The sequence below is a fragment of the Nycticebus coucang genome, chromosome 13 (assembly GCF_027406575.1).
Source record: "Nycticebus coucang isolate mNycCou1 chromosome 13, mNycCou1.pri, whole genome shotgun sequence".
Taxonomy (NCBI): Eukaryota; Metazoa; Chordata; class Mammalia; order Primates; family Lorisidae; genus Nycticebus; species Nycticebus coucang.
In genome coordinates this window covers 709,813-722,029 of record NC_069792.1, presented here as the reverse complement: position 1 = coordinate 722,029, position 12,217 = coordinate 709,813, and the positions used below count along the sequence as shown (strand labels likewise).

General features: G+C 39.1%; 1 protein-coding gene across 9 annotated transcripts in view; it reads right to left on the bottom strand.

Moving 5' to 3' along the window:
• Window positions 1-3,395: 3,395 nt before the first annotated feature.
• The window catches only part of UBE2V2 (ubiquitin conjugating enzyme E2 V2), a 32,953-nt gene continuing 24,131 nt past the window's right edge, over window positions 3,396-12,217 (bottom strand). For all 9 annotated transcript variants that reach the window (XM_053558571.1, XM_053558574.1, XM_053558573.1 and 6 more), the window contains one exon: window positions 3,396-4,290. In XM_053558571.1, the coding sequence (XP_053414546.1) occupies window positions 4,144-4,290 (147 nt within the window). In that variant the 3' untranslated portion in view covers window positions 3,396-4,143. The remainder of the gene's footprint in view (window positions 4,291-12,217) is intronic.

Sequence of the window (12,217 nt, the reverse complement as noted above, 5' to 3'; positions counted from 1 at the left end):
TTTCCCGTATTTTATCATAAAATAACTCCATTAATTTTCTCTTCAGAAAATATTTATAGTGTCTTTATTTCCAATGTGCCACAATAATTTTTAAACATTTTCAGTAAGAATTACGGTAACATTTTCATCTGCTATTTAGCACTATAAGGCATATTCATTTTACCATAAAAGATTTATTTCCATGCATTTCTTGCTTTTCAGTAAATTTAAGTTTTGGGGTGAGAACTACTAATGTTCCTATCAATCTTTAAATATCAATCCATTCCATTTTGTGATGTTTCTTTGTATATACAAAATATGCATACTTAATTCAAACCTGGAAGAGTCAAGAATTTTCTGTGAAAATAATCAAAAGCCAGTCAAGCTGGTACTGGAAAATTATATTGATACTTATCAAAAAGTAAAATCATTGTCTTTTAGATCCTTCCCAGCATGATACCATGACTACATACATAGATACACCTGAAAGCACACTTACAGAAGGAAAACCTAGGGAAAAAATCAGTTAAATACCTCCTAAAATCCCATTATGTGTGATACTAGACTTTACCATTAGCACTCATATTCTTTAAAACACAGTTATGTGGGGGTGCCCATAGCTCAATGGTTACGGTGCCAGCCACATGCTCTGGGGCTGGTGGGTTCGAAACCAGCCCAAGCCTACTAAAAAACACAAAAAATAGGCGGGTGTTGTGGCAGGTGCCTGTAGTCCCAGCTACTAGGGAGGCTGAGACAGGAGAATCACTTGAGCCCAAGAGTCTGAGGTTGCTGTGAGCTATGATGCCACAGCACTCTACTGAGGGTGACAAAGTAAAAAAAAAAAAAAAAAGTCATGTGCTCATTAAAAGAACTGATATGACTTAGACTAAAGTCTAAAGTCCAGTGCTGTCTTATGATGTACCTACCAAAACCATCCAAAGCCATACGTACCAAACCTATTAAAAAATTAGTATTTTTCAGCTGTGTCCTCTAAATTTTCAAAATATTAATTTCATATGTATTTATAAGCAATATATATTTAGTGGTAATTACCACTTAAATCAATGTATTGGTATTAAGTAATCCAGACTAATAAACCATGAATGAGTACAACTAATAAATTTTCTCTATTTTTATATCCAAAAGACTTAAATACCATTGACTATACTTCCAAATGTTTTAAGATCCAAATACCACTGATGAGCCTTCCTAATGTTTGAAATTCTATAAAATTACACATAAACCCATAACAAATGCATTACTTTAAAATGCCATAAAAAAATATTTAAGTTATCAATTCTGAAAATTAGTTATTAAATAATTAAAACTAACAAAGCATTAACACTGACCTAACAGGAAAAGAATTTTATTTTTATAATCTTTATTAATACAGTACCATTCTCAAGGGTCCCACTTACTAGCCTTTTAAACAAATTTCTGAAAAGGCAATTTTACAGGTCATTTAAAGATTAATACGACACACTTCCACAATCTTAGCCACTTTACAAAACAAAGGAAAAACTGCTTCAAAACTGCAGTCATTAAGAGCAGATCTGCATTAACTCCTTTTGCAGGCATAATCACCCAGCACGTATGAGATTGCTGTGACCATTTTGATTGTGACATGCAAAATGGATTGCTTTGGATCTTGGTTTAGAAATTGGTTAACTAGCAGGCAGATTTCTGCAGAGATCCATAATCCCCAAAGCAAAAAAAGGATAAATAAGCATTAAAGGGCTGACTCTGACAAAAGGTACTGGGGGAGGGAAATCCCTTCAAATTGGTGGATGTGGGGGGAAAGGGCACAAGATCAAGATACCCCGAAGCTCAGCCTGCAAATAGTAAACAGCTTCATATGAGCTTCCAGGTATGAGGAGACATGTTTTCAAAGCAGAGAACAAATTATTAGAGAGAATGACTCAGGCCATCAGTTACCATCAGACTCTTCATGTAGTTTCAAAATAATTCAACTTAATCTCCTTTAACCATTTAAAAAAAATTTAAGATGGTATTTTCAGGTAATAGTTCATTTCAAATCTATTTTAATAAATTATACATGCATTAATTTGTGTATGTTCTCTATCATTTAAAGCATTTTGAACATCTTTGATAATTAAAAGAGTAGCCATGCTAAAATTAATACATCTAGATAAACTGTCACTGACTTTAATGTACTACTGACCAAGAAAAGGTAGTTCAAAATTTTACCTTTGAGTGAGCTTGATGAAAAACATCAGCATGTTTGAGAAACTTGTTCTTGTTATACTACTAAAATAACTAAATATTTTCATATATATCCAAGGTTGAATTTTTTTCCTTTACTAGCAAAGTTTGAACATTTTGACAATCATGGTTTTGGTTTAATGGGGTGAATTATGAGACAAATTATATAGAAAACAAGACTTTACCTGACCACCTTTCTATATTCTTTCAGTGAATTCCTAAGGAAACAGCATTTCAACAAAGCAGTTACCCAGTGCTTTGAAGAGAAAACAATAACCAAAAGCCTTTTTTCCCTTTGGTAAAAACATAACATACATGAATTTTCAACTTCATAGTTACCTATTCGTTAGAGTGCAGATACATGGGGTAAGTAAAATTAATCCTCATTAGTACTGCTAAAAGCATTAACTGGAGGAAGAAACGTCTTAATTAGTTCAATCTATTAACCAAAAGTTTCACAGAAAAATAAAGAAAAAAAGTTATGAAGAAAAAATGGAATGTATATTTGAATAATTTGCAATCTATGCTCAAGCCCAAGAGTTTGAGGTTGCTGTAAGCTATGATGTCCGGCACTCTACCAAGGGTGACAGAGTGGGGTTGTCTTCAAAAAAAAAAAAAAAGAAAGAAAAATCACAATCTATAATTCTTAAGAATATAGTGCCCGGGGCAGCACCTGTGGCTCAGTGGGTAGGGCGCCAGCCCCATATACCAAGGGTGGCAGGTTCAAACCCGGCCCTGGCGGAACTGTAACAACAAAAAAATAGCCAGGCGTTGTGGTAGGCACCTGGAGTCCCAGCTAAGGCAAGAGAATCACCTAAGCCCAGGAGTTGGAGATTGCTGTGAGCTGTGACACCACAGCACTCTACCCAGGGTGATAAAGTAAGACTATGTCTCTTAAAAAAAAAAAAAAAAAGAATATAGTGTCCGATTCAAAGATCTTTTTCCTATTATTTCTGGTGAAATCAAATTCAAAATAAAATTCCTGGGCTTCCTCCTTGTCAAAAGAACAAATTACACTAGTTAGGTAATTTGTTCTCTGAAATACTCTGCAAGTTCCAATCCACACGAAGTAAATAAAATAGGATAAATAATAAAAGGAGTGACAGAGGAAAACCTACAATAATTCCAATTTTTGCTACCTTGGCAACGTACTGTACACATATTACATCAATATAATAGAAATGGCACAGTCCGAGGATACGTTCCACATTTTATTTACATTTTAAGACTAACTTTAATCTCAAAATCACATCTCCATACACCTATTTCCTTTTTGTTGACTTCACTTAAACTTAAATGCATGGTTTGTTAAACGAAGACTGTAAACAAATATTTACCATGTCTGTTACATGTAACACACAGGAACAGCTCTTAACAGAAACTCATCACCCCCCCACCAACATTTTATTATAAATACAGGTATCAAAACAATCCTGAACATATTTTTCATACTACTAGTAGTCAGCACCCACACTGCTTCAAAAATTAACACAATTTGCGACAATATTCATTATACCTGCTACTTTAAACAATTTCAACTGCAGCTCTTTCACTAAGCAAGATGGATAAAGCATGCCATTTCTGTTTTTCCTTCTGGAGATTTTTTACTTTTCAGAAACACACATGCTTCCACTGCCATCTGATACCCCTCTTCACACTTTCATCTTGTAAACCTGAATTCTATTTAGAGTATATTCCAGGTTTATGTTTAAATGACAGTGCCTTAATAAGAGAAAAAAAATGTGCTGCATTTTTCCTCTTGTTACCTGAAAACATACTGGGTGTACATATATTAAATATATTCTTACAAATGTCCAGGTCATGTTTACCAGGTGAAATTCCTTTACTTAATGTGTGGGTATTTTGCATTGTGATATTTAATCAAGACATTAACATGAGTAAAAGGTTGTTGATTTAAGACAAGTTTGAGATCCACTAAAATTAATTGTTGTATGTTTGTCCTTCTGGTGGCTGTGGAAGCTTCATATTTTCTTTGGACATCATTAGACGTCTTAGCTCTTGAAGTACAACTTTAATGCTATATGAATTTTGCCATTTTGCTAAAACTGGTATGCTACGTGCATCCACCTGAAAGGGAAGGAAAAGAATACAATTAACCACCAAGTTTAAAGTGGTATGGCACTAATTTTTTAAACATGCTTTAAAAGTCCCAGCTACTCAAGAGGTTGAGGCAAAAGAATTGCTTAAGCCCAACAGTTTGAGGTTGCTGTGAGCTGTGACACTCCAGCACTCTACTCAGGGTGATAAAGTGAGACTGTCTTTAAAAAAAAAAGAAAGGATGGCGCCTGTGGCTCAGTGAGTAGGGTGCCGGCCCCATATACCGAGGGTGGCGGGTTCAAACCAAGCCCTGGCCAAACTGCAATAAAAAATAGCCGAGTGTTATGGTGAGCGCCTGTAGTTCTAGCTACTCAGGAGGATGAGGCAAGAGAATCGCCTAAGCCCAAGAACTGGAGGTTGCTGTGAGCTGTGCTGCCATAGCACTCTATCAAGGGCAACAAAGTGAGACTGTCTTAAAAAAAAAAAAAAAAAATCATAGCTTGGCTTTATTTTCACAAGAAGTATATGAAATTACAGGTCATTAATTAGGATAGTATTTAGGGAAAATATTCCTTTTCTAACAGATATTTTCTTAAAATCTGAATCCTTCTGTGTATGTGTTTATACATAGATTTTTGTTGTTGTTGTTGCTTTTTGTTTAAAGAGACAGGTGTCTCCATATTGCCCAGGGTAGACACAAACTCCTAGGCTCAAGCTATCCTCCTGCCTCAGCCTTTCGAGCAGCTGGGACTACAGCTAACATGCCACGCCCACCTGCTTTTCTATATTTTATAAGCATGTAGTAAGCTCTAGTATTCAAGTAACTATTTTGTAAACATATTTACTAATTCCTTCTTGATGAGAAAAAGCCTAACATTCCTCTCCATTTTCTTTTCTTTTTTTTTTGTAGAGACAGAGTCTCACTGTACCGCCCTCGGGTACAGTGCCGTGGCATCATCACACAGCTCACAGCAACCTCTAACTCTTGGGCTTCCACGATTCTCTTGCCTCAGCCTCCCGAGCAGCTGGGACTACAGGCACCCGCCACAACGCCCGGCTATTTTTTTGTTGCAGTTTGGCCGGGGCTAGGTTTGAACCCGCCACCCTCGGCATATGGGGCCAGCGCCCTACTCACTGAACCACAGGCGCCGCCCCATTCCTCTCCATTTTCAACGTCACTACTCAAAATCTGGGCAATTACCTCACACTGAAATTTTATGCTCACCCTGACTACTGTTTGACTGATTTCTGTTTTCCCGTTTTTCTTTGAATGCTGTCTATGCATCATTCTAAATTAATCTTTTGCTGTATCAGATGGAGAGAACAGGGATGGAGATCCTGAAAAGCCCATTCCCAGGTCACTGTCAGCACTTAATCTTTAATCACAGAGCTTTCCTTTATCGGACCTCACAGCTCCTCAACTGGGAAACGCCTATCCTCCCTCACCTCCCACCCTGGGTGTTTGTCAGTTAACAGTTGGGGCAAACAGGAAGGTGACCAAAGTACTTAAGCTGGGAAATGAGATGTCCATAGACGAACTGAAAAGCTCCAACATAGGCCTGAGAATCTAGAAGATCCCATGTGTGGGGTTGTGCACAGGCTCATGAAAGACCTAAGAATAAGCTCTCACCTACATCTGACCTCAAACAACATACAGGATTAGGTACCAATTAGGATTTATCCTAGAAATGTAAGATAGTTTAAATTAAAAGAAAAAAAATGTAATATATCTTATTAGACAATAAAAACCATAATCAATCAATAGATGCGCCAAAAAAGCATTTAACAAAATTGAGAACATTTCTTAATATAAACACTCAAGAAAGTAGGAATAGAAGGGAACAACCTCAACCGAATAAAGCAAATATTATACTTAATTGGTAAAAGACTAAAAGCAGGCCAAGAATGTCCATTCTTTGGTGCCCCATGATCATACTAATGTACACAGCTATGATTTAATAAAAAAAAAAAAAGGAATGTCCATTCTCATTACTTCTATTCAACACTGTACTGTAGGTTGTAGCCCAGACAGTTATGCAAGAAAATGAAATAAAAGCTACCCAAACTGGAAAAGAAGAAGTAAAACTACCTCTATTTGCAGATGACATGATCTTACATTTAGATGACTCTAAGGAATACTCTAAAGAAATTATTTGAATAAATTCAGCAAGGCTGCAGGACATAGGATCCATTATTTAAAAAGCAGTTGAAATACTTTACACTTGCAGTGAACAATCTGAAAATAAAAATTAAGAAGACAATTCCACTTATAAAAACATAACAAAGAATAAAATATATTAGAATAATAATTTAACAGGCCAGGCGCAGTGGCTCATGCCTGTAATCCCAGCACTCTGGAAGGCTGAGGCATGCAGAGTGCTTCAGCTACAGAGTTCGAGACTAGCTTGAGCAAGACCCCGTCTCTACCAAAAGTAGAAAAACTAGCGAACTATTGTGGTAGGTGCCTGTAGTCCCAGCTACTTGGGAGGCTGAGGCAAGAAGGACCACTTGAACACAAGAGTTTGAGGTTGCTGTGAGCTGTGATGCCACAGCACTCTATCCAGGCCAACTGAGTGAGACTGTCTCAAAAAAAAAAAAAAAGAATAAATTTGACAAAACTTGTGCATTGAAACTGTACAATATTGTTGACAGAAATTAAAGACCTAAATAATACAACACCAATCAGAAGACTTCATATTGTTAAGGTGATAATATTCCTCAAATTAATCTACAGATGCAATACAACCCCTATCAAATTTTTTTTTTTTTGTAGAGACAGAGTCTCACTTTATGGCCCTCGGTAGAGTGCCGTGGCGTCACACAGCTCACAGCAACCTCCAACTCCTGGGCTTAAGCAATTCTTTTGCCTCAGCCTCCCGAGTAGCTGGGACTACAGGCACCCGCCACAACGCCCGGCTATTTTTTGGTTGCAGTTTGGCCGGGGCCAGGTTTGAACCCGCCACCCTCGGTATATGGGGCCGGCGCCTTACCGACTGAGCCACAGGCGCCGCCCCCCCCTATCAAATTTTTAAACTGCCTTTTTCTATAGAAATGAACAGGCCAATCCTTAAATTCACATGGGAATGCAAGAGATCTAGACTAGTCAAAACAAAATGAAAAAGAAGAACAAAGTTCTTCTGATTTCAAAAACTTCCTCCAAAGCTACGGTAATCAAGAAGGGTAGTGCTCACCTAAGGACAGACACACAGATCAATGGAATACAACTGAGAGTCCAGAAACAAATCCTTACATTTATGGTTTACTAATTTTTTTTTTTTTTTGTTGAGACAGGGTCCCACCCTATGCCCCTGAGCAGAGTGCAGTGGGCGTGGTAGCTCACCACAACCTCAGACTCGGGCTGCGGGCACCCCGCTGCCTCAGCCTCCGGAAGCCGCTGGGATTACAGGCGCTCGCCGCGGCGCCCGGCTGGGTTTTTCCATTTTTTTTCACGAGTCGGGGTCTCACCGTCGCTCAGGCGAGTCTCGACCTCCTGAGCTCAAGCGATTCTCCCTCCTCAGCCTCCCACAGTGCTGGGATTACAGGCGTGAGCCACCGCGCCCGGCTATGGTTTACTAATTTTAACAAGAGTGCCAACTTAATGGGGAAAAAACAGTCTTTTCAACAAATACTGATGGGATATCTACATGCAAAAGAATAAAGTTGCACCCTTGACTCACACCATTCACAAAAACTAGCTCAAAACAGGTCGTGGACCTAAAGAAAGAGCTAAATCTGTAACACTGTTAGAAGAAAATCTTTGTAATGTGGGATTTGACAATGGTTTCTCAGTTATAGTACCCAAAGCATTTTTGATATTAATTTTTCTGTTTTGTAGAGAAGAGATCCTTTTTTTTGAGACAGTCTCACTTTGTTGCCTGGTAGAGTATCCTGAAGTCATAGCTCACGGCAATCTCAGATCCTTGGGCTCAAGCGATTCTCTTGCCTCAGCCTCCCAAGTACCTGGGACTACAGGAACCTGCCACAATGATGGTCTCACTCTAGCTCAGGTGAACTCAGGAGATCCACTGCTTGGTCTCCCAGAGTGCTGGGATTACAGGAGTGAGCCACGGTACCCAGGCCCAAGAGATATCTTGCTCTTTTTTTTTTTTTTTTTTGGAGACAGAGTCTCCAGCTCTCATCCTGGGTAGAGGGCCGTGGCGTCATCAGAGATTACTCTTGGGCTCAAGGGATTCTCTTATCCCAGTTTTTTTCCTATTTTTTTTTTTTTTTTTTTTTTTTTAGTAGAGATGAGGTACCTACTAAAAAGAGAGAGGCTGGTTTCTTTTTTGCTCAGGCTGGTCTCAAACTCGTGAGCTCAAGCAATCTACCTGCCTTGGCCTCTCAGACTGCTAGGATGGGAGGTATTAGCCACCTCGCCCAGCCCAAGATCTTGCTCTTGCTTAGGCTAGTCTCAAACTTCTGACCTCAAGCTATCTTCCTGCCTGAGCTTTACATAATGCCATGATTCCAGGTGTCAGCCACTGCACCTGGCTACAAGCTGACATCTTGACTGTAGCCTTGTAAGAAACCCTGGACCACAGGATCCAGCTAAGCTGCACCCACATTACTGACCCACAGAAAATGTGAGATAATGTTTGTTGTTTTAAATGACTTTTTTAAAATGGGCAAAGAATCTGAATAGGCATTTCTCCAAAGATAAAGAAATGACTAATAAGCACATAAAAAGGTGTTCAACATCTTTAGCTATCTGAGAACTGCAAATCAAAACTAGAATGAAATACCACTTCACACCTGTAACACCTGCTGGGATGGCTATAATAAAAAAGGCTGGAGGCTCAGCACCTATGGCTCAAGCAGCTAAAACATACACCTGAGCTGAATCCAGCCCAGGGATCGCCAAACAACAATGACAGCTGTGACCAAAAAATAACCGGGCATTGTGGCAGGCGCCTGTAGTCCCAGCTACTTGGGAAGGGGAGGCAGGAGAATCACTTGAGCCCAGGAGTTGGAGGTTGCTGTGAGCTGTGATGCCACAGCACTCTACCCGGCAACAGCTTGAGGCTCTGTCTCAAAAAAAATAAAAAATAAAATAAAATAAATTTTAAAAAGGCTAGAACCCTCATACACTGCTGTTGAGAATGTAAAATGCTCAATCCTCTTCAGAGAATCACTTAAGCCCAAGAGTTTGAGGTTGCTGCGAGCTGTGATGCCACAGCACTCTACCCAAGGCAACAGCTTGAGGCTCTGTCTCAAAAAAATTAGAAATAAAATAAAATAAATAAAATTTTAAAAGGCTAGAACACTCATACACTGCTGTTGAGAATGTAAGATGCTAAATCCTCTTCAGAGAATAACTTAAGCCCAAGAGTTTGAGGTTGCTGTGAGCTGTGATGCCATAGCACTCTACCCAGGGTGACACAGTGACACACTGTCTCAAAAAAAAAAAAAAAAAAAAGAAAGAGACTCCCATCTCTAAAACAACAGCCACATGTTGTGGCAGGTGCCTGTAGTCCTGGCTACCTGGGAGGCTGAGGCAAGAGAATTGCTTGAGCCCAAGAGTTGGAGGTCGCTGTACGCTATGATACCACAGCACTCTAACAAGGGTGACGACATGAGACTCGGTCTCGAAAATAAATAATAAAACATAGTTATGGTATAATCCAGAAAGATACATACCCAGAAGAAATGAAAATATTTACCAACTCAAAATTTGGACATAAATGTTAATTGCAGCATTATTCATGATAGACAAAACAAAATCTGCTACATCCATACAATAGATTATGTAGCCACAGGCGGCGCCTGTGGCTCAGTTGGTAGGGTGGTGGGTTCAAACCCGGCCCCGGCCAAACTGCAACCAAAAAATAGCCGGGCGTTGTGGTGGGCGCCTGTAGTCCCAGCTACTCGGGAGGCTGAGGCAAGAGAATCGCTTAAGCCCAGGAGTTGGAGGTTGCTGTGAGCTGGGTGAGGCCACGGCACTCTACGGAGGGCCATAAAGTGAGACTCTGTCTCTAAAAAAAATAAATAAATAAATAATAATAGATTATGTAGCCACAGAAAGAAGGGTGACATAGTGAGACTCTGTCTCAAAAAAAAAAAGAAAAAAGTTTAAAGTGATACTTATCTTAGAAATGAAAATATTAAGAAAAATTATATAAAGTGTACTTTTAAAATGCTTCTTCTTAATGCTTTAACTTAAAAGAATAGCCTCTTTTAAATAGAATCCATAATTGAACTGAACAAAAGTTCATGAAGTGGAGAGAATGTTTTCTAAAGCAGGAACAAATACTTCCAGCTGCAAACAGTAGTTAAACAAACATTAGTGACTCAAATCGTGTAAAATACCAATGGAGTCAGTTATATGCACACACACAACTAGAGAGAAAAAAATAGATGAAGAGGGAGAAGGAAGAAAAGAGCATGGGAAAACAAATACCCTGTCAGACCAAATCTGTATCTTATCAGTATATGATATACAACCACCTCTTCCACTCGAACCCTCACAGCAAGAAGCACTCTAATTTATGCTTCAGAGGGCTAACCACCCACAGGACTAATTTCGCCTAGTTGTAGTAACTAAACATAAACCAGATTACTTAAGTAACACTCACCATCATTACTTGTAAACTATAATTCATCAGGTACTTAAATAGCCTCAAAGTATATAAAACTATCCTGGCAGGCTCACCAATGGTCAATGGGAAATCCTGTGGTTTTTAGAAGTTATAAAAGTAATAAATCCAGGGCGGAGCCCGCAGCTCAATGGATAGGGTGCCGGCCACATACACATAGGCTGGCCAGTTCAAATTCAGCTTGCGACAGTTAAACAACAATGACAACTATAACCAAAAAAACAGCCAGGCGTTGTGGTGGGCACCTGTAGCCCCAGCTACTTGGGAGGCTGAGGCAAGAAAGAATCACTTAAGCCCAAGAATTTGAGGTTGCTGAGAGCTGTGACGCTACAGCACTCTACTGAGGGCAATTCAGTGAGACCCTCTCTCAAAGATATCTTTGGGGGGTTTTTTGGTGTCTTTAAAAGAAAATTCTAATAACCAAATTTTAGAGAATAGTATTATCAGTGTGCATGTATCCTCTGCCTAACTTTGTCAAATCTTAACATTTGTCTTATTTGTAACAATTTATATATAATACTATATATATAAATACATTATTTTGGGGGGTTATATATATATAGTATTATATATAAATATATATGTATGATATATATATATATAACCCCCCAAAATAATGTATTTATAGTAATTGCAACAGAAGAGTTACAGAGTAACTCTAACACAGTAATACAAGTGACAAAATTTAAACTGGAAAATTAAGAAAGACTTTCAAGCGGGTGCAGTGGCTCACGCCCACAGTTCCAACTCCTCAGGAGGAAAACTGGGAAGGAGGAGCCCAGGAGCTGGAGACTGCGGTGAACTATGATCTACACTGCACCCAAATCTGAAAAAATATTTAATGAAACAAAAAAAAGACCGGGTGTGGTGGCTCACGCCTGTAATCCTAGCACTCTGGGAGGCTGAGGTGGGTTCAGCGCCCGTAGCTCAATGAGTAGGGCACCAGCCACATACACCAAGGCTGGCAGATTCGAACCCAGCCCTGGCCTGCTAAACAACAACAATGACAACTGCAACTCAAAAATATCCAGGCGTGGTGGTGGCTGCCTATAGTCCCACTACTTGGGAGGCTGAGGCAAGAGAATGCTTTAAGACTAAGAGTTTGAGATTGCTGTGAGCTGTGATTGATGCTATGGCACTCTACCGAGGGTGACATATAATAAGACTCTGTCTCAAAAACAAAGAGAAAGACAACCATGCCCAGCCCTAACTCTTCCAACACAGATCCCCCCTTTATGAATATTTATCTTTTTAATTTCACCAAATGTATCTTTAAAGAAAAAAGAGAAATAATGAGCATTCAAAGAGAAATACTGAGCATCTTCTCACCAAAAAAGGATTCACCTGAAATATAACTGCTAAAA